This window comes from Phacochoerus africanus, chromosome 10 (assembly GCF_016906955.1).
Source record: "Phacochoerus africanus isolate WHEZ1 chromosome 10, ROS_Pafr_v1, whole genome shotgun sequence".
NCBI classification, from domain to species: Eukaryota; Metazoa; Chordata; class Mammalia; order Artiodactyla; family Suidae; genus Phacochoerus; species Phacochoerus africanus.
In genome coordinates, this window is record NC_062553.1 from 1,661,421 (window position 1) to 1,683,855 (window position 22,435).

General features: G+C 46.8%; 1 protein-coding gene across 14 annotated transcripts in view; it reads left to right on the top strand.

The window, feature by feature from the left end:
* The window catches only part of ADD1 (adducin 1), an 81,761-nt gene that overhangs the window by 33,823 nt on the left and 25,503 nt on the right, over positions 1 to 22,435 (top strand). For all 14 annotated transcript variants that reach the window (XM_047799430.1, XM_047799432.1, XM_047799435.1 and 11 more), the window contains exons 2-6: positions 4,727 to 4,941; positions 8,786 to 8,948; positions 13,166 to 13,317; positions 21,925 to 22,005; positions 22,207 to 22,356. In XM_047799430.1, the coding sequence (XP_047655386.1) occupies positions 4,747 to 4,941; positions 8,786 to 8,948; positions 13,166 to 13,317; positions 21,925 to 22,005; positions 22,207 to 22,356 (741 nt within the window). In that variant the 5' untranslated portion in view covers positions 4,727 to 4,746. The remainder of the gene's footprint in view (positions 1 to 4,726; positions 4,942 to 8,785; positions 8,949 to 13,165; positions 13,318 to 21,924; positions 22,006 to 22,206; positions 22,357 to 22,435) is intronic.

The window sequence follows — 22,435 nt, forward strand, 5'->3', positions numbered from 1 at the left end:
AATCATTACAACCAAATTTTACAATATTTCCAACTCACAACCTCATTGTATCCCCCCATCCCCCAACTTGTCTCCTTTGGAAACCATAAATTTTTCCAAGTCTGTGAGTCAGTATCTGTTCTGCAAAGAAGTTCATTGTGTCCTTTTTTTAGATTCCACATGTCAGTGAAAGCATTTGATATTGCTGTTTCACTTAGCATGATAATTTCTGTGTCCATCCACGTTGCTGCAAATGCCGTTATTTCGTTCCTTTTATTGGTTGAGTAATATTCCATTGTGTGTTTGTACTACAGCTTCTTTATCCAGTCCTCTCTTGATGGACATTTAGGTTGTTTTCATGTCTTGGCTATTGCAAATAGTACTGCAGTGATCATCGGAGTACACGTGTCCTTGCGAGTCATGGTTTTCTCTGGATAGATGCCCAGGAGCGGGACTGCTGGATCAGATGGTAGTTTTTTCTCTGTTTAGTTTTCTGAGGACTCTCCATCCTGTTTTCCACAGTGCTTGCACCAAATTACATTCCCACCAACTGTGTAAGAGGGTTCCCTTTTTCTCCACACCCTCTCCAGCGCTTAACTATTTATAGACTTTTTTTTTTTGCCATTTCTTGAGCTGCTCCCGTGGCTTATGGGAGGTTCCCAGGCTAGGGGTCTAATTGGAGCTGTAGCCACTGGCCAGAGCCACAGCAACTCGGGATCCGAGCCGAGTCTGTGACGTACACCACAGCTCACGGCAACGCCGGATTGTTAACCCACTGATCAAGGGCAGGGATCGAACCTGCCACCTCATGGTTCCTAGTCGGATTTGTTAACCACTGCGCCACGACGGGAACTCCCCTTTATAGACTTTTTGATGATAGCCATTCTGGCTGGTGTAAGATGGTACCTCATCGTGGTTTTGATGTGCATTTCTCTAATAATGAGTGATGTTGAACATCTTTTCATGTGTTTTTTGGCCATTTGTATGTCTTCTTTGGAGAAGTGTCTGTTTGGATCTTCTGCCCATTTTTTTTTTTGTCTTTTTGCCTTTTCTAGGGCTGCTCCTGCGGCATATGGAGGTTCCCAGGCTAGGAGTTGAATCGGAGCTGCAGCCGCCGGCCTACGCCAGAGCCACAGCAACTCGGGATGCGAGCCGAGTCTGCAACCTACACCACAGCTCACGGCAACACCAGATCCTTAACCCACTGAGCAAGGGCAGGAATCGAACCCGCAACCTCATGGTTCCTAGTCGGATTCGTTAACCACTGCGCCACGATGGGAACTCCTGCCCATTTTTTGATAGGGTTGTTTGTTTCTTTGGTATTGAGCTGTAGGAGGTGTTTATAAATTTTGGAGATTAATCCCTTGTCAGTCGATTCATTTGCAAATATTTTCTCCCATTCTGTGGGTTGTCTTTTCTTTTTGTTTAGGGTTTCCTTTGCAGAACCTTCAAAGTTTTGTTAAGTCCCATTTGTTTATTTTTGCTTTTATTGTCAGTACTCTAGGAGGTGGATCTGAGAAGATGTTGCTGTGGTTTATGTCGGAGAGTGTCTGGCCTATGTTTTCCTCTAAGAGTTTTATAGTGTCTGGTCTTATATCTAGATTTTGAATCCATTTCGAGTTTATTTTTGGGTATGGTGTTAGGGAGTGTTCTAATTTCATTCTTTTCCATGTGGCTGTCTAGTTTTCCCAGCACCACCTATTGAACAGGCTGTCTTTTCTCCACTGTATGTTCTCGTCTCCTTTGTCATGGATCAGTTGAAGGTAGGAATCTTGGCTAAATTTTAGCCACCTTATGGATATTGAGATAGAGGAACATTATTCCATACTTTCCTTTAATCAATTTACTCAACTTTGATACAGCTTATTTGCCATTATGTCATCTTGTCTTTGTGTGATTATAATATTGATGACTTTATATAATAAAATAGGAAATTAATAGTTTTTCGCTTAAACGTTATAATCTCATATACATTACGCTAAAGAGTCTTCATAGTTTTATAATATTGTATTGAGCAGATTATGTTACAACCGTGTATTGTTGGACGTTTATCTTACTTTTTTTTTTTGGTCTTTTTTTGTCTTTTCTAGGGTCGCATCAGCCACATATGGAGGTTCCCAGGCTAGGGGTCTAATCGGAGCTGCAGCTGCCAGCCTACGCCAGAGCCACAGCAACGCTGGATCTGAGCCACGTCTGCGACCTACACCACAGCTCACAGCAACGCTGGATCCTTAACCCACTGAGCAAGGCCAGGGATTGAACCCACAACCCCCAGGCTTCCCAGTCGGATTTATTAACCACTGCGCCATGACGGGAACTCCGATCTTACTTTTTAAAGCCATTTTATTTTTAAATTACTTTATACTATTGCAGGATATTTTTCCTGTATTTTTCCATTTCTTTTTAAAAAGTTTAGATTAAGTAATAATTTCTTTGTAGAGATCCTACTAAAAAAAATTTGCTGTCTTAACACACACTTAAAAACTGCACATCAGGAGTGTCTGTTGTGGCGCAGAGGAAGGGAATCTGACTGGGAACCATGAGGTTGCGGGTTCGATCAACCCGCTGAGCGAGGCCAGGGATCGAACCCGCAACCTCATGGTTCCTAGTCGGATTGGTTTCTGCTGCGCCACGACCAGACCTCCTGTGTTGCCTTTTAGTCCCTGATTGTTTTCATACTTTGCCTTTAAGTCCTTGAAATAGTATCCCTTCAAGCATGCTGTCCTTTCTATCATATCTTTAGATTTTAGAAAAGCAGTATCCAAATTGACCTTTTTCTTTAAAAGTTTTCTTCAACTGATTCTTTGGCTGTTGGTATCACAAAGTACATATTTTTAGTAAACAAACTATTCTTTAAAGGTTTGCTATTCAAATTGTGGTCCAAGTCCAGTGGCATCATTAGCACTTGGGTGCTCATGAGATGTGCACTGTGGGATCTCAGGTCCATCCCAGACCTGCTGGGTATGAATTTGTATATTGTGTGGTTTTGGGTCTTTTGTTTTTTTTTTTTTTTTGCATTTTAGGGCCACACTCGTGGCATATGAGGTTCCCAGGCTAGGGGTTGGAGCTACAGCTGCTGAGCTACAGCTGCTGGCCTACACCGCAGTCACAGCAACATCAGATCCGAGCCACGTCTTTGACCTACACCACAGCCCACGGCAACGCCGGATCCTTAACCCACTGGGCGAGGCCAGGGATTGAACCCGCAACCTTATGGTTCCTAGTTGGATTTGTTTCCACTGTGCCACCATGGGAATTCCTGGATTTGTATACTAACAAGGTTGATTCACACACATTAAAAAAGGTAATAGCGGGAGTTCCCGTCGTGGCGCAGTGGTTAACGAATCCGACTAGGAACCATGTGGTTGCAGGTTCGGTCCCTGCCCTTTTTCAGTGGGTTAACGATCCGGCGTTGCCGTGAGCTGTGGTGTAGGTTGCAGATGCGGCTCGGATCCTGCGTTGCTGTGGCTCTGGCGTAGGCCAGTAGCTACAGTTCCAATTAGACCCCTAGCCTAGGAACCTCCATATGCCGTGGGAGCGGCCCAAAGAAATAGCAAAAAAAAAAGATAAGAGCAACCAGAACTCAATAGTAAGCAAACAATAAAGAATTAAAACAATAAAAAAAAAAAAGGTAATAGCGCTGGCCTGATTCCCAAGGTTGGGTCCCCCTGTTGCAGGCGTCTTTGCTCCTCTGCCCTCGTTTCGTCCTTCCCATCTCTTTGGGGACCTTGTTTCCCTCCCTGCCATCGTCATTGTCATCACTTGCAGTATAGCTGGGTGATGAAGAGCAAGAGCTCTGCAGCCAGAAGGCCTGCTTTGGAACCTCAGCCCTGTTAACTCCCTGGCTGCGTGGCCCGAGCGCCTCCTCTGTGGAGAGGGGGAGACAGCAGCAGTGTGTTGACAAGCAGGAGGTGAGGGGACCGAATGCGGTGGAGAGCAGTGTCTGCCCACTCTCCTGGCTGCCGTCCTTCGCCTTCCCTTATCACAGGTTTGGTTATCGCTGTGGTGTAACAAACCGCCCTGGGACTTGCAGCCTAGAAGAATTGTTTCATTATTCCTATTTGAGGATTCTGTGCGTCAGGAATTTAGGCAGAGCTCAGCTGTGCAGTTTTGTTTCTGTGGCATCCACTGAGGTTGCTTGATGACTTTCAAGTTTTTAAATTGTTAATTTAATTAAAATGCATATTCTGGATGTAGATCTCTTCTCAGATATATGATCTGTAAATATTTTCTTCTGTTTTATGTGTTATCACTTTATCATGTATCCTTTTTTTTTTTTTTTTTTTGGTGTTTTTAGGGCTGCACCCATGGCATATGGAAGTTCCCAGGCTAAGGGTCGAATCAGAGCTGTAGTTGCAACACCAGATCCCCGACCCACTGAGTCAGGCCAGGGATCTAATTTGCATCCTCATGGTTACTAGTTGGACTCGTTTCTGCTGCGCCACAATGGGAACTCTTAAAGTTTTAATGTCTAATTCTTTTTCAGTTTGTCAGAGGGCATGCTAGGTTTGTCTGTTGAAGAACAGTGGCAAGGATAAAAAACTGCCCTCCCTGGGGGGAAGGGTGGGAGATGACGGATTAGCCACGTGCCTCAGAAGCCACAGAAAAGCGTCACATGTCGTGGTTCTGACCCTTCAGTCAGTCTGGGTGTTCTCATGCTGCAGATTGTATTTATCAGGCTGGTGTGCTCATTATGAAATGGTACTGAGCACTGATTCAAAAACAATACTTTCTTTTGATTCTGTAGGAACCCAGAAAGATTGTGCAATGAATGGTGATACTCGAGCTGCAGTGGTGACCTCACCACCCCCAACCACAGCCCCTCACAAAGAGAGGTATTTCGACAGGGTGGATGAGAACAATCCCGAGTACTTGCGGGAGAGGAACATGGCACCAGACCTTCGCCAGGACTTCAATATGATGGAACAGAAGAAGAGAGTGTCCATGATTCTGCAAAGTCCCGTAAGACGCTTTTTCTCTGACCAAGTGTCGTCCTCTTTCTTCCGCTACGTCAGCTCCCGTGCTCTGCTGCATGTGTCGTAGTCCGCTGACCGCAGCACAGGAAATCAGCACCTTGTGCATATGTGTGTATGGCTGTTAAAAGAGTTCACTTTATCCTGGACAGCACTGAGAACTGTAGGCACTTATGATGGAGCATGATGGAGGATAATGTGAGAAAAAGAATGTGTAGTGTAAGTGTGACTGGGTCACCTCGCTGTACAAGACATAATTGACAGAACACTATAAACCAACTATATGGGAAAAAAAAAAAATCATTAAAAAAAAGAATTCAATTTAGTTCATTATCAGACCCAATCTTTATTTTATTTTATTTTATTTTTTGTCTTTTGTCTTTTTAGGGCTGCACTCGCAGCATACGGAGGTTCCTAGGTTAGGGGTCTAATCGGAGCTGTAGGCGCTGGCCGATACCACAGCCACAGCAACACCAGATCTGAGCCTCATCTGCGACCTACACCACAACTTATGGCAACGCCGGATCCTTAACCCACTGAGCAAGGCCAGGGATCGAAGCCACAACCTCATGGTTCCTAGTCGGATTTGTTTTTGCTGTGCCATCATGGGAACTCCCAGACACAGTCATTGAAACTCTTCAGTGTCATAAGGGATAGGAGATGTAGGAGATGTTTATTTCTCCTTTTTACTACTCACTGCTGCTCTGGAGAGTTTTGGGTTTTTTTGTTTGTTTGTTTTGCCTTTTTTTTTGGGCCACACCTGGGGCATATGGAAGTTTCCAGGCTAGGCTTGAATCAGAGTTACACCACAGCCACAGCAGTGTGGGACCTGAGCCATTCCTGCGACTTACACCACAGTTCACAGCAATCCGGATCCTTAACCCATTTAGCGAGGCCAGGGATTGAACCCACATCCTCATGGATACTAGTTGGGCTTGTTACCGCTGAGCCACAATGGGAACGCCCTCTGGAGAGTGTTTATAAATTGGGACCATTTCAGAACTACTCTTTCCTCCAGTACCACCTAGCTTGCTGCTAGACACTTAGGAGACCTTAACAGTACCTGATCGTTGATTGATTTTACCTTTAAGTTATGGTTGGCATTTGAACCACAGTCACACCCAACTAAGTGTCCTCTGTCTGCATCTTCAGGTAAAGCAATGCTGTTTTCATAGTTTACTCATGTTGATGCTGCTGCCTTTGTGCGTGCTTCATTCTTTTTATCCTTTTAATCTGTTTTTGTCTTATTTTGTTAACATTTTGGGGTGTCACTTGGCAGATAGCACATTGAATTAAAAAAAATGTTGGTCATCTCCATTTTCAAGGAACTGGGCATTTAGCAGTAAACAAAGCATGTGAAGCTTATCTATTTGGTTGTGAATGGTATTCATATGTTATTCCTCAATAATAGAACTTACCGTGAAGTATACAGGTCTTAAGTACACAGCTTGATGAATTTTGATAAATACATGACAACTGTGTAAACACCCAGATGAGTCTCAGGCTGTGCAGTCTAGTTGAAGGAGATAACCAGTAAAGGACAAACAGCGCAGTCGGAGCGCAGCTGGATGATGAGATTGAGTATGACTGTGCTTAGACCAGGCCTCTCTGAAGAAGGACGATTTAATCCGAGTGCCGAACGACAGTAGGGAGCCAGCCTTGCAGGCATCAGGGGGAGAAACATTCCGGATTGAGGGAGCAGCAGATGTGAAATTCCTGAGATAGGAATGAGCTTGAAAGAGTCAAAGGACAGCCAGTGTGGCCTGAGCACTCCAAGGAGGGAGGTGCAGTGGGTTGGAGGAGGGAGCAGGCGTGGAGGCTGGCGAGCTCAGCTTGGGAGTCTGTTTTGCACTGAGTACAATTGAGAGTCATTGGAGAGCTGCAGTTGGGAGCAGCACAGTTCTGTCTTTGAATAACTCACACTGGCTTTGGTAGAGAGAGAGCGTCACATGGGGCGAGAGAGAAAGCCGTCTTCCAAACAAGAGGTAATGGTAGCTTGGGACACTGGTGGTGGTGGATGTGGAGAGAGGTGGACTCGTTTAAGTTTCATTTTGAAGGTAGGATAAATAGCATTTGCTGATGGATGGGGAAGAAAGCGGTGAGAGGGAAAATCAGGTTAACATTGGCTTGAGCGGTTTTCGTGTGCAAAAGCAGCAAGAAACCAAGTACAAATCACAAAGGATAGAGTGGAGAAACTAAACCCAGCACACCTACTATGTGCCAGGCACTGGGCGTGCAGAGATCCAGGGAAGTCCCTCCCCTGTTGTTTAGAACACAGCGCCAGCATGTTACTGACCTCAGTCGCTGTGGGAGCTTGGAGCAGAGAAAGGTCATTCGTGAAAAGACTATTAAAGTCTGGGGTTTACTTAATAGAACGTCCTGGTGTTGGTTTCTTGGTTTTAGGAGTGTGGCCCGTTCAACCACAGTATGGAGTGGGGAGGCCCACTGTGTGGGCATGGATGCCGATGGGTGGGTGGGTGTCAGAGGGAGCCTGTGGAAATTTCCTTCAGATCGATTCTCTGTTCTCAGTGGAACAGCAAGTGCGGTGGTCTGCCGACAGTGAGCCCGGGGAGCCGTGCAGAGACTGCGTGGGGCGTGGGCGAGGGGCTGGGCCCTGGTTTCATGCAAAGGGTGCGCTCAGCGCAGTGGTCATGCATTTACAGCGAGGCCGTGCAGCATGGCCCGGGTTTTCCCTCCAGCCCCTCTCAGCATCAGCAGCATGAGCAGAAACAGAGAAGAGTTGAACCTCGCGAGGGTGGGGATTTTGCCGGATGAGATGGCGGAGAGTTGAAGTTGTAAGCAAGGGAAGGGTCAGCCTGTTAAAGCACGGGTCTGCTGTGAGTGAGGGGAGTCGGGACACGGGGAGGGGGAGGGATGGTGAAAGTGAGGTCTTAGGATCACAACGGGCTTGAAGGGAGGCTGAGCTGGACACCAGGAAAGGCTGATGGAGAGCACGCGCCTGGCTCTGAGGTTGAAGAGGGCCCAGGTACTAGGAAAGGGGAGGTCTCTAGGGCGTGACCTAGAGACCTAGGGAGGTCTCTAGAAATAGGAGGTCAGGTGAGTTGAGTGACAGGGTCACTGGAGGGGAGGTGATCAGGAGGCTGAGAGGCGAAGGTGTGGACCTCAGGTTGAACCTCAGGAGTCAGGACCAAGCAGGCACGCAAGGTCATTGGTGGTGCCTGTGAGTCGGGGCCAGAATCTGGAACGGAGGTGGGCGGCTCCACCCTCACAGGTCATTGCCAAGCTCAGCTCTCTTCTGCACGTACAGGTCATCTGAATGCTTTGGACGGATACAGAGGTCCCCTTGTACTGTGGGTTTTCTTCTTTTTTGTGTCTTCCTTCTTGAGGTTTAAGTTCCTTGATGGCAAAGCCGTTCTTTTCTGTCTGTGTGTCCTCAGCGCCGAGAACAGTGTTATTTAATTTTTTTCAGCCTTTTATGTTGAACTGGTGCATAGAATTCCCCTGACTCGTTGTATTTATTCAGTCCTCTGCTTGTAAAATGTAGACTGCTTGCTGTTTTCCCTGTCGTAGTTGTACTGGGATGTATATCCTTGTGAATAAGTCTTTGAGCACATCTCTGAGTAGTTCTAGAAAAGACGCGGAGGAATAGCAAGTGCCTTTCCAAAGTGTTAAGCCTCTGTATTGTTAAATTCCCTTCCAGAGAGAATGTACTAATTTATGCGGCGAGAAGTGAGATGTGTGAGAATATCCACTTCCTTTTCCAGCACTGGATGAAAACAAACAGAAAGGCTGATCTTTGTAATGGTTAGCCCTGCCTTCCCAAGGAACGGAAAGGAATTGGTGTCTCATTGTTCTCATCTGGCTTTTATTAGGCTTTCTGTGAAGAGTTGGAATCAATGATACAGGAACAGTTCAAAAAGGGGAAGAACCCCACAGGCCTGTTGGCGCTGCAGCAGATAGCGGATTTTATGACGACAAACGTGCCGAATGTGTACCCAGCAGCTCCGCAAGGAGGGATGGCTGCCTTGAACATGAGTGAGTACTTCCTGACTGGGCACGGGCTCTGCCAGCCTCCAGGTGAAATTTCCGGATGCTTTTTTTTTATGTCAGGTAGATGAGCACACAGTATGTAATACATAGAACTGAGTTTTTTTAAAAAATGTTTTATCATTCCCACTGTGACATGGTGGGTTCATGGTCCGGTTTGTCTCCGTGGCGCTGCTGGCTCAGTCCTGAGCCCAGCACAGTGTGTTAACACAGCTGTGGTCTAGGTCGCACGTGCGGCTCAGATTCAGACCCTGGCCAGGGAACTTGATGTGCAGCAGGGGAAGTGATAGGGCTGAGAATGGCTTGACCGTAGAGGGTTCCTTTTTCTATGAGCCAGCGAGACTCTTACTTCTTAGGCAGATGACTTTTATCAGACCCTTTGTGAGTTAAGAAAAACTAATCAGAAATAATGCTTGTGGGTAGTAATTTTATTTTGCCTGAACTTATTTCAGCCAGGTCAACTTTTATCTACCATTCCCTACTATTGCTTGTAAATGAGTAAGAAACAGAGAAATTCAAAAGAAAGCCGGAAGAAAAATGTTAGTTGTGCAGAGATGGAGCTTTGCCATGGCTGTTGAATTTGAAAGCATTAATGGGACCAGTGGAGTCCAGGGTAGATTGAGCATCAGCTAATCTGACCTTCTGTGTGCTGTGCCCTGGGTCAGTCTCTCATGGTTCTAGTTGGGTAATCAGCTTCTGATTGACTCACAGAAGGTACTGGTTTCTGTTAGAGCACCTGCCATTTGCTGTTTACCTGTCTGTTCCGTGGAATTCTTAGAAGTTGCTTGAGGGAGTTCCCATTGTGGCTGAGTGGTTAACGAATCCGACTAGAAACCATGAGGTTGCGGGTTCGATCCCTGGCCTTGCTCAGTGGGTTAAGGATCCGGTGTTGCTGTTAGCTGTGGTGCAGGTCGCAGACGTGGCTTGGATCCCGTGTTGCTGTGGCTGTGGTGTAGGCCGGGGGGCTACAGCTCTGATTAGACCCCTAGCCTGGGAACCCTCACGTGTCATGGGAACGGCCCTAGAAAAGGCAAAAAGACCGAGGGAAAAAAAAAAAAAGAGGTTGCTTGGCATTCACCAGAATGATAATGTCATTAATGGCTAGAGAGTAATAAGAATCACATTTAATTTACTGAAGTTGAATGGTAGCCACTAGGTTTTCATGTTTTCGCATGGATCCTGCATGGATTCTAGTGATATTTATATGAATTAGATGATAAAGAACAATGTAATGTATTTACTTGTATATTGTCTTCCAATCAGATATAAGGAAACTTTATTGCAGTAGTGCCACATAAAAACAGAAAAGAAGGAAAAACGAAATCTAATTTTTTTTAATTGTATCTAATGGTTTGTTTAATTGTATCTAATAGTTTGTTTCTTAAATACAAAAATCTTTTTTTTTTTTTTTGGTCTTTTAGCCATTTCTTGGTCTACTCCCGCAGCATATGGAGGTTCCCGGGCTAGGAGTTGAATCAGAGCTGAAGCCTCAGGCCTACACCACAGCCACGGCAATGTGGGATCCGAGCCTCGTCCGAAACCTACACCACAGCCCATGGCAACGCCAGATCCTTAACCCACTGAGCAACGCCAGGGATCGAACCCGCAACCTCGTGGTTCCTAGTCGGATTCGTTAACCACTGAGCTACGACGGGAACTCCTAAATACAAAAATCTTAACCTTTGTTGTAGACTCTAACATATGTAGATGGCATGGGACAAATGACACGGAACTTAGGAATGATTCTAAGGTGAAGGCCTTTGCAGTCACCCTCCTGGTGAAGAGCTCTGCAGCTTGTTTAGGAAAGGGAACCCCTCACAGTGGGAGACTGGTTTCCTGTCATGCTCTGACATGAACAGTCAGTAGCATTTCTTTCTTTTTCTTTTTTTCTTTCCTTTTTTTTGCTTTTTAGTTCCACACTCGCAGCATATGGAGGTTTCCAGGCTAGGGATCTAATCGGAGCTACAGCTGCCGGCCTACGCCACAGCCACAGCAACGCCAGATCCAAGCCTCGTCTGCGACCTACACCACAGCTAACGTCACACTGGATTCTCAACCCACTGAGTGAGGCCATGGATTGAACCCTCAACCTCATGGTTCCTAGTTGGATTCGTTTCCGCTGTGCCACAATGGGAACTCCCTTTTTTTTTTTCCCTGCACCTATGGCATGCAGAGGTTCCCAGGCCAGGGATCAAACCTGTGCTATAGCAGTGACAACACTGGATCCTTAACCTATTAGACTACTGGGGAACTCTCATCTGTCTTCTTTAACTGTCACTTTTTCTCAGATTCTTTTTATCACTTTATTTCTTTGTGATTTAAAAAGTTTTTCTTTTTCGGTTTTCTTTTAATTTAGAACTTATTTTTAAAATTATTAATTTATTCATATCTAATTCCTTTTACATTCTGGCCCTCATTTCTGAATTTTTCTAATGAAAATTGATTTGCACCATCCTTGTGAACCTGGGATGAATCCCACTTGGTCGTGCTGTACGGTCTTTTTTATATGTTGTTGGATTCAGTCGGCCACAATTTTGTTGAGAATTTTTATGTCTATATTCATCAAAGATATGGGCTGTGATTTTCTCTTTTTGTGTGTGTGGAGGTTCTCAGGCTAGGGGTCCAATCAGAGCTGTAGCCACCGGCCTACACCACAGCTCACAGCAACTCTGGATCCTTAACCCACTGAGCAAGGCCAGAGATGGAACCTGCAACCTCATGGTTCCTAGTTGGATTCGTTAAACACTGAGCCACGTGGGAACTCCATAATTTTCCTTTTTGGTGGTATCTTTGGTTTTGGAATGCCTTTCTTTCTTTTTTTTTTTTCCTGGTGTTTGCTTTTTAAAAATTTTTTTATTACTCAAATGAATTGATCACATCTGTAGTTGTATAATGATCATAACAATCTGATTTCACAGGGTTTCCATCCCACAGCCCAGGCACATCCCCCCACCCCCCAAACTGTCTCCTCCGGAGACCATAAGCTTTTCAGTGTCTGTGAGTCAGCATCTGTTCTGCAAAGAAGTTCTGTCTGTCCTGTTTTCAGATTCCACATGTCAGTGAAAGCATTCGATGTTGGTGTTGGAATGCCTTTCTTTCTATGAAATAATAGGTTGTAATTTACATTTGTTTTCTGGACATGTCTGGTGTGCTTTTGTTATATGTAGGAATGGGATTCTGCCCTTTTACTTCTTTTAATAATTTTTGTGTGGTATTTGATCATGATGTTTTTTCTGTTCGTTTTTACGTGAAATTAATTTTCCCTTAGGAATTTGGTTCAGGAGTCCTGGCTCTAGAGCTCCCTCTTCTGCTGTTTTGGTGAAGTGCTAAAACAGGCAGCTTATGTCTGTCATGAAATGGGTTCTGTTCGCCTCCCTTTTGCTTTTATCTGGATCTTTTCTTTTCTCTCCTCTCCACCCCTGCCCTCCCCTCCTCCATCCCCTCTTTTTTATCTTAGATAAAAAAAAAATGTTTTAAGGGCTGCACCCATGGCATGTGGAAGTAAGTTCCCAGGCTAGGGCCCGAATCAGCTACAGACTCCAACCTACACCCCAGCCACAGCAACTCGGGATCCTTAACCCACGATCGACGCCAGGGATTGAACCCGTGTCCTCATGGATGCTACTTGGGTTCATTAACCACTGAGCCACGACGGGAACTCCTTAACTTTAATCTTCTCAGGATTAGAGAGAAGCTTTTCTCTTTTTCTGTTTGATTGCTCTCTGCTTTTATTTTTTTACTCCTTTTTTTCTCTTTCTTTTTGTATTTATTTTGCTCTTTTTCCAGTTTTGTAAGATAGAAACCTAGATCATTTTAAAACACCTCAGTATCAATGTCTAATGGTGTGAGCACTGCTTTACTGCATCACACAGGGCTTGCTGCCTTTTTGTTACTGTTTCCTAACTTAGTTGTATTGTTGGGGAACATGGTCTTTACGAATTAGTCTTCGATGGGATTTTTTTTTTGGCTGTGCCTGCGGCACGTGGAAGTTCCTGGGCCAGGGATCAAACGTCCACCAGAGCAGCAACTGGAGCCTCTGCAGTGACAGTGCTGGGTCCTTAACTTGCTGCGCCACAGTAGACCTCCTGGTCTTTGATGTTTCTGAGACTTACTTTGTGGGCCGTTGTGGGCTGATGAATAGCTGTTACTATTTGATTTACATTGGACAAGAAACCCTGAATCCTAGAGTCTTTTCTTTCTTTCAGGTCTTGGTATGGTGACTCCTGTGAATGACCTCAGAGGGTCTGATTCCATTGCCTATGACAAAGGGGAGAAGCTGCTGCGGTGTAAGCTGGCAGCGCTGTACCGACTGGCGGATCTCTTTGGGTGGTCTCACCTGATCTATAATCACATCACGGTGAGTGCTGAATGGACCAGTAGCTGAGTGACAAGTGCAGCAGTACGTGTCTGGCACCGGTTCTTTTTTTTTTTGTTTTTTTGTCTTTTTGCCATTTCTTGGGCCGCTCCCTCGGCATATGGAGGTTCCCAGGCTAGGGGTCGAATCGGAGCTGTAGCCACCGGCCTACGCCAGAGCCACAGCAACGTGGGATCCGAGCCGCGTCTGCGACCTACACCACAGCTCATGGCAACGCCGGATCCTTAACCCACTGAGCAAGGCCAGGGATCGAACCTGCAACCTCATGGTTCCTAGTCGGATTCGTTAACCACTGCGCCACGACGGGAACTCCTGGCACAGCTTCTTACCATTTAGGAGAAGAGAGTATCTGACTGAGCTGAAGTAAATCCTGAAACACCTTCCTTTTGATTCCTAACTGCAGAGTACAATAATGTGGGAGTTAATTCAGTTGGAATTAAAAATTACGAGCACAGTGGTTCCTTAAAACTCCTTTCTTTCATGCTAACCTAATAAATCAGTGCTTACCAAATTATAGGCAGCTCCTAAAATGCACTTTATGCCTTAAAAGCCAAGAATGAAGAGGCGTTCCCGTCGTGGCTGGCTCAGCATTCATGAAGCCGACTAGGATCCATGAGGATTCGGGTTCTATCCCTGGCTTTGCTCAGTGGGTTAAGGATTTGGCGTTGCTGTGGCTGTGGTGTACGGCGGCCTCTGTAGCTGTGATTCGACCCCTAGCCTGGGAACTTCCATATGCCACGGGTGTGGCCCTAAAAACCAAAAAAGCCAAGAATGAAAATGTTTTCTTTCCTATTTTGATCAAAGCCTTCTATCTCTCATACTTTTTTCTTTGGCTCCTACAGCGTTAGCTACTTTTCAGCATTATCAGGACTTGTTTCCTTCATTTCACTCTCGGAGTAAACTTTTCCTGTGTGTTGGCTGTGACTGCGGGTCTGCGCCAAGCGCGTCGTTCTAACTCTGCGGCTGTATCAGGGAAGGAGACAATCCCTGCCTTTGTGGGTCTTCCCATCTGCTTCTCCGTCTGTCAGCCCATGCTCAGGTCCTGCTTTGCCGGCCTGGATTTCATGGTCCATTACTTTAGTAACACTCTTTGCCAGCTGTATACCTCCTGGCACCCAAGTAGCCAGATCCTGCTGCAGAGAGCCTCAGAGCAGAGCCTGCTGGCTTTCTCCATAGACTGACAACGTCAGGCTCAAGTGGGCCCACAGCACTGCCTTGCCTGGCAGTGGTGAATGTCTCCCTGACAGGGTCTCTCCTCTTCTCCACTGTCTGCTTCCTTCGCAAGTCCTGAGCCCACCTCCTCCTACAGGCCACACTTGTTTTTCTGGCTCCGAATTCCATTCCCTCCTGCCTTTTTAGCTTCCGAATGCATTGTCAGGTTTCTGGCTTCCTTTTCTTTTTTCTCTTCTCCCCTCTTCTCTCTTTCAGAGGTAGCCTCTTTCTTTGAACTACTTCTTTCCTTTGACTTTAAAACTTGACCTCATCTCTGTTTTTTTGGATTTATTTTATTGGGTATTTTATTTTTATTTTTATTTTTTTGTCTTTTTGCTATTTCTTGGGCCACTCCCGCGGCATATGGAGGTTTCCAGGCTAGGGGTCGAATCGGAGCTGCAGCCTCCGGCCTACGCCAGAGCCACAGCAACACGGGATCCAAGCCGCGTCTGCAACCTTCACCACAGCTCATGGCAACGCCGGATTGTTAACCCACTGAGCAAGGCCAGGGACTGAACCCGCAACCTCATGGTTCCTAGTCGGATTCGTTAACCACTGCACCATGATGGGAACTCCTTATTGGGTATCTTAAATTGTTAATGTCTGCTTATTGCGGCAAGTGTACCTTACACAGATGTCTAAACAAGTCACAGTCTCTGGGATACTCTTACCCCTGAGGTACGGGCACACACAGCCACTTATGTTGTTTAACCCTGTGCTGCACACTCAGCACACACGGTGCTGAACACACACATAGGTGGTTTTCATATAACCAGCGGTTAGTTCAGCTACACTCTTGGCTCCAGGGAACGCCAGCCTTGAGCTGGTCTGAGGCCACCTTTTGACCTGTGCGCTGTGCTTCTGGGACCCGATAGGGATCTTTCTCAGCCGCTCTGAGTGAGCCCTCCCTGCCTCTGTTTCACCTGGTTGCTGCAGTGCCCCTGCTGCAGCGGATACCTGACCCTGTTGTGCCCACGCTGTCAGGCTTGCAGAGCGTTTCCTCCACCCACAGGCCTGCGCTGTGTCCCTCAGAGCAGCGACGCCACCTGCGCTGTACATGTGCTCGCCATCCATCTCTGTCCCTGTGTCGGCTCCAGGCAGGGAGCCTATGGGTGTGTTCCCAGGCCCAGTTCCTTTGCTGGGCAGAGTCGGCACACAGTAGGCTCCTGGTGGAATGACGGGGTCAGATCACTAGCTGAACTGAGATTCTTCCTCCATGGGGCCTTTGATAGCTGCTCAATGGGTCTGCTTAGCCTCTCTCCCTTGTGCCTGCATGGAATTGCCGATCTCTGAGGCTTATTGTACTTGATAGGATTTTTTTTTTGTTTTGTCTTTTTAAGGCTGCAGCTGCAGCATATGGAGGTTCCCAGGCTAGGGGTCGAATCAGAGCAGTAGCTGCCTGCCTACACCACAGCCACAGCCACATCAGATCTGAGCCACATCTGTGACCTACACCACAGCTCACGGCAATGCCAGATCTTTAATCCATTGAGTGAGGCCAGGGATCAAACCTGTGTCTCCTGGATGTTAGATTCATTTCTGCTGGGCCACGATGGGAACTCCTTGATGGGATGCTTTATATAGAGATTGAATGCTAGATGGTTGCCTCAAAGTTAGTTCTGTGAAAATGTTACAGCTCTAATAGGAAACGCAGTCCTTGGCTTTAGTGACGGACGTACATTCTTTGAGGGTTTTATTTATTTATCTACTTATTTATTTATTTATTTTTCTTGTTCTCACTTATTTTTAATTTCTGGGACTCTCCAAAGTTCAGTGTCTACATTGGTCCCTCAGAATTGTCATGCAGAGCACGAAGAGGGCCCCATAGAAAAGAGAGAATTGAAATGTCATGATTCCATTATAAACGCATCTCACCTGCTCCTCTGTCACAGCAGCAGACACAGGAGCACGTACGCGTACTGTTCAGGGTTGTCATGGTTATTCATGTTTCAGATCAATTGGTGAAAGAAGATAAGAGGCGCAGATGAAGATTAAAACCTAGCATGCAGGTGAAGAGATAAGACAGTACATTGGGAACGTTTTATGTGGTGCAAAAGGACATACAGTCCAATCCAAAGTGGGAGAATGATGCAATTTTTAAATAATTCTTAGAACATGACATCCATTGAATGCCCTAAGAAGTGATTCACCTAAAAGAGAAAGTATGAATTCTACATCTCCTTTAATTTAATTTATTTCTTTTCAGGGCGACACCTGCGCCATACAGAAGTTCCCAGGCTAGGAGTTTGATTGAGAGATGCAGTGGAGGCCTACGCCCCCGCAGTGCCACACATGAGTCGCATCTGTAATCTCTGCCACTGCTGCGGCAACACTCAATCTGTGACCCACTGAACAAAGCCAGGGATTGATCCCTCATCTTCTTGGATGCTAGTCGGGTTCTGAACCCACTGAACCAAAGCAGGGTCTCATTCCTTTCATTTACGGCTGAAGTAAAATGCCTGGTACACATCTAGTGCTTTTTTTATCATGCTTTTGTCTCAAAAAAAAAAAAAAAAAACCAACAAAAACTTTGAGGGTTTTAAAGTGCTGTTTATTACTTGTCCTATTATGAATGATCTTTAAATAAGTTTGAATTGCTTAAATTGCTCATTTTTCTGCTTTAATTACTTGGGGCTTGGCAGAATTAAAACAGTTAAGTGTTTACTTTTCTCTGTGTGATCTGTTTGGGACTTAACCCTGAGTAAAAAAGAAATGCAAGTTACAAAAATATTTCTTATATCTTGTGAACTAGAGAATCTTTGAGGAGGAAATTTTTTTTCTTTTTGACTATTTACAGCATCTTTTTTTTGATTGTTTGTTTCACAGTCTAGGTGTTGTTACACGGGGATTTAGCAGGAAAGAAATGTTAACAGTATTTATCGGTGCAGCCAAAAAGTGCGAAAAGGTCATTGTGCCCTTTCTTTGAAAGAGGGCGGTAGGGATTTTCTGCTCAAGGGACTTAGAAGTGCTAACCGGCGTTAGAGGATTGGAGACGATTGTCTGAATTACATCTCTGTCTTAAGATTGCTTTGGATTTAGAGAAGCTTTGGAAGCCGTCAAAAGACAGCGTGGCCCAGTTAGCCCATGAGCTGGGCTTCTCTGGGTGGCATTTAGCTGATGGCAGGACCTTTCCATCCCTGAGTGCCCCTTGGTGTCAGTGGAGTGCTAGTTTCAACTCCATTCTGGACCCCAGGGATTGCTGACCTTGGCGGCGTCGGGTCCACCGCGTGCCGTGCTTCTGGGCACATGATAGGGACCTTCCTTTGCCAGAGAAATGTCCTCTCTGTTTTCATTGGTGTTTAGCACTTTCTCCTTTCTGCTTCAGGTTCAGAAAATGTATATTTTGAGCTTTTTCCATTAAAATATGTGGATCTGTTAATCTCACTCTTGGAAATAAATGTTAAGGAAATAAAGGAAACGATGTATAAATATATTTATTATAGCAGTATCTGTAATAACGAAAAAATTTAAGTCACTATCCAGCAGTAGGTGGAAAATGGCTCAGTTACTCAACATCAATTTGAGAGAATGTTATATATTATGGAAAATAATTATAAAGAGCATGTGGAAACATGAAGAATAATTATCATGAAAGAAAATATAAGATATATACTGTTTGTAACTATGAATTATGTGTCTTATACACACACAGACACACAGAGAAGTGACTAAAACTAGCTGTGCAGTGGCGCCCCCTCCGGCGCAGTAGGATCAGTGTCTTGGGAGCACCGGATGGAAGTTCGACCCCCAGCCTGGCACAGTGGGTCAAGGATTCGGTGCTGCCACAGCCGCGGCTTAGGTCGCACCTGTGGCTTTGATCTGATCCCTGGCCCAAGAACTCCATATGCCTTGGAGCAGCCAAAAAAGAGAGAGAGAAAAAAAACAACTAGCTATGTATGTAGTATTTTTTTAATGTGGGGCCTGATAGCATGCTTCTAAAATTTATGTGATAAGATGCTCCTGAGAACTAGGTAAGGTGATTTTTTTTTCTATCAAATGGCAAACTTTTAAAATGATGGTTATTAAAATAGTGTACTTTGGGCAGAGGAAGAGACAAACAGACCAGGGGGACGGACAGAGCCCAGAACCAGATCTGCTTGCGGTGGAATTGGATGTATAAGAGTGGCCGTTTCAGATCAGCAGGGAAATGGGCCAGGCTGTGATCGGTGCTGACACAGGTGGATTGAAAAATCAGAACTGGGGAGTTCCCGTCGTGGCGCAGTGGTTAACGAATCCGACTAGGAACCATGAGTTTGCGGGTTCGGTCCCTGCCCTTGCTCAGTGGGTTAACGATCCGGCGTTGCCCTGAGCTGTGGTGTAGGTCGCAGACGCGGCTCGGATCCCGCGTTGCTGTGGCTCTGGCGTAGGCCGGTGGCTGCAGCTCCGATTCGACCCCTAGCCTGGGAACCTCCATATGCCGCGGGAGCGGCCCAAGAAATAGCAACGGCAAACAACAACAACAACAACAACAAAAAGACAAAAAAAAAAAAGAAAAAAAGAAAAGAAAAGGGCAAGCCAGTAGAAAAAAGAGGAGAAAAGACAAGTCAGGTTACAGGAATTTCACAGAAGAAGAAATAAAAATGGCTCATAAAGAATGTGTTTACCTCATCAGTAACTGGGAAATTATACATTAAAGCCACAGTGGAATACCGTTTCACAGACATCAGGTTGATATTTTCAGGAAGGATGATCACAGAGGCACAGAAGTGTCGGGCACGACTGGCGGGAGTGCACACTCACTCAGGCTCTTTGGAAACGAAGGTGGCTTTTTCGCTCCCTGGAGAAAGCTGCACCTGCACACCAGGAGACAGGTGCCAGGATGGCGATAGCATTGTTTTAATAGCAACATGGAAACCACGTCCATTGACAGGAAGGTGGATACAGGATCTAACAGATGCTGTACGGCAGAGAGAATGAGTGAGCCGTCCCCACGTCTCTCGTCTGGGGGAGTCTCAGAATAGCGTTGAAAACGTCACTGTGAGGTGCAGTGCGTCCCCCCGTCGTGTGAAGTTCACGGACGGGGGAGAATCACAGAGCCAGTCAGGAGATGCCGAGTGCTGAGCGCCTCGGGGTGAGTGCAGGCCCTTGTGAGGAGGGGACGGGATGAAGGCGAGGAGCCCGGGGTCCCCGGAGCAGCGCCGAGCTGCAGGCCGGTCTTACCTGGCCGTGGGTCCGTGTGACCGTGTCCCGAAGAAGTGGGGTGAGTGTCGCGTGAGGATGACCTGGAGATAGGACACTCCGCCGAGCGCGGGGAGGAGAGCCTGTCCTGGGCAGCACACCGCAGACAGCTCTCCCTCAGCGGGAGAGGGCGTCTCAGTGCCTGGGTCTCTGCAGCCTCTGTCGATGTGCCTGTTTATGTACCGCTGCGGCCCTGCGCCCAGAGCTCGCAGGCCTCGGGACGGTTTGCTGAGGGAGGAGAGGGGCCGTGCGAGGCCCTCACAGCTGTCCCAGCAGACCCCGTGTGCTGCTGTCAGGGCCGCCACAGAAGAGGTCACCGTGCAGGTTGGGGAGTTGGACTCGGCACCGTAAGCCTTTGCAACAGATGCTGAGTTCTGTCCACCTGAACCCTCGTTGGGATTCTTGGCCCAGTGGTAAATGTACTCCATCCTAATAGCTTTGGGAATTCTGCCGAGTCTATCCCCAAATCATAAAAATCGGACTGGATTTTTTGTGAAGGCAGGACTTTTCATTTTTTTATTATACAATCGCATTTAGCACAGACGCCTCACGTGCGCCGCATCTGTACTGAGTGAATGTGGAAGGAGATGAACTGTGGAGGAGGAACGAAGTGGGAGTGCGGCTGTGCGGTGCAGAGACTTCGGACCAGGCGGGAAGGAAGCACTCTCTCGTTTGTGATTTTGTAAAAATAAAAAAATTTTTATGGTCTCACCGAGGCGTAGGGATGTTCCTGGGCCAGGGATTGAGTCGGAGCCGCAGCTGTGACCTATACCACAGTTAGAGCAATGGCAGATCCTTTAACCCACTGCGCCAGGCTGGGGATTTGAACCCTTGTATTTGCAGCAACCCAAGCCACTGCAGTCAGATTTTTAATCCACGGTGCCATAGCGGGAACTCCCTTGTTTGTGTTTTTTGATTGTTCACTATCCTACATGTTTTTGAGTACTTAAAAAAAACACTTTTGACTTTTATTTATTTATTTATTTATTTTGTTGTTGTTGTTGTTGCTATTTCTTGGGCCGCTCCCGCGGCACATGGAGGTTCCCAGGCTAGGGGTTGAATCGGAGCTGTAGCCACCGGCCTACGCCAGAGCCACAGCCACGCGGGATCCGAGCCGCGTCTGCAACCTACACCCCAGCTCACGGCAACGCCGGATCGTTAACCCACTGAGCAAGGGCAGGGACGGAACCCGCAACCTCATGGTTCCTAGTCGGATTCGTTAACCACTGCGCCACCGCAGGAACTCCCCACTTTTGACTTTTAAAAAGTGAGTTTTGGTTTTCTTCGCTACACCCTGACGAGTGACCCCTTTTGCACGCGGTGCTGCTTTGGTAGCCAGAAGGAGGCCTTTCTTTATGAAGTCGAGCACCATGGATGTGGCCAGGATGCATGCTACATTCCTGCTGAGTTACTACAGCATAGTAGGAGGACTTCCCATCATGGCTCAGTGGTTAACGAGCCCAACTAGTGTCCATGAGGATGCAGGTTTGATCCCTGGCCTCACTCAGTGGGTTAAGGATCCAGCATTGTCGTGAGCTGTGGTGGAGGTTGTAGACATGGCTTGGATCCCACGTTGCTCTGGCTGTGGCAGGCAGCTATACCTCTGATTTGACCCCTAGCCTGGGAACCTCCATATGCCACGGGTATGGCCATAAAAAGACAAAAGCCCCCCCCCCCAAAAAAAAACCCCAAAAACCAATAAGAGAAAGCTTCCTGAGCTCCCTGGTGGCACAGCAGGTTAAGGATCTGGTGTTGTCACTGCTGTGGCTTGGGTTTGATCTCTGACCTGGGAACTTCCGCATGTCGTGGGTGCAGCCAAAAACAGTACAAGAACAAAACAAACAATGATAGAAAGCTTTCGGAGTCCCCCTTGTGGCGCAGTGGAAACACATCTGACTAGCATCTGTGAGGACGCAGCTTCGGTCCCTGGCCTAGCGCAGTGAGTTAAGGAACCATCTTTGAGCTGTGGTGCAGGTTGGCAGCTGCAGCTCCAATTTGACCCCTAGCCTGGGAACTTCCATATGCTGCAAGTGTGGCTCTAAAAAGCCAAAAAAAAGAAAAAAGAAATCTTTCACTACCCCAGCTTTGTGTTCTGTGTGGCTCACCTAACACTTACAGGAAGCCATGAGTTTGTGGGCTGAACGGGAGGCAGAGAACGTCAGTAGGACTTTGGAACTAACTGGGTGATTCTCTCCACAGACCAGGGTGAGCTCCGAGCAGGAGCACTTCCTCATTGTTCCTTTTGGACTTCTCTACAGCGAAGTGACCGCGTCCAGCTTGGTGAGACTGTCCTTCTCTTCTTGGGCGTCATGTGTGTGTAGATCACATTAGATAATTAAATATCATCTGATCCTGTTAGACATGTAAAACCCAGGAAAGAGGAAAAAGTCTGTCTTGTGTGTCAACTTTGGTTTAAGTAATTTCTGCTTGGGGTAACTGGACATCCTCTTGAGGTTGGAAGGTTGTGCTTTCTTATCGCAGGTTAAGATCAATCTACAAGGAGACGTGGTGGATCGTGGGAGTACTAACCTGGGAGTAAATCAAGCCGGCTTCACCTTACACTCTGCGGTCTATGCTGCTCGGCCGGACGTCAAGTGCGTCGTGCACATTCACACACCAGCAGGGGCTGCGGTGAGTGTGTGGCCCTGAGGCGGCTGGCTCAGGGAGGGTCAGGAGGACGCTCACGTGCTGGGGGCCACGGGGGGCGCCG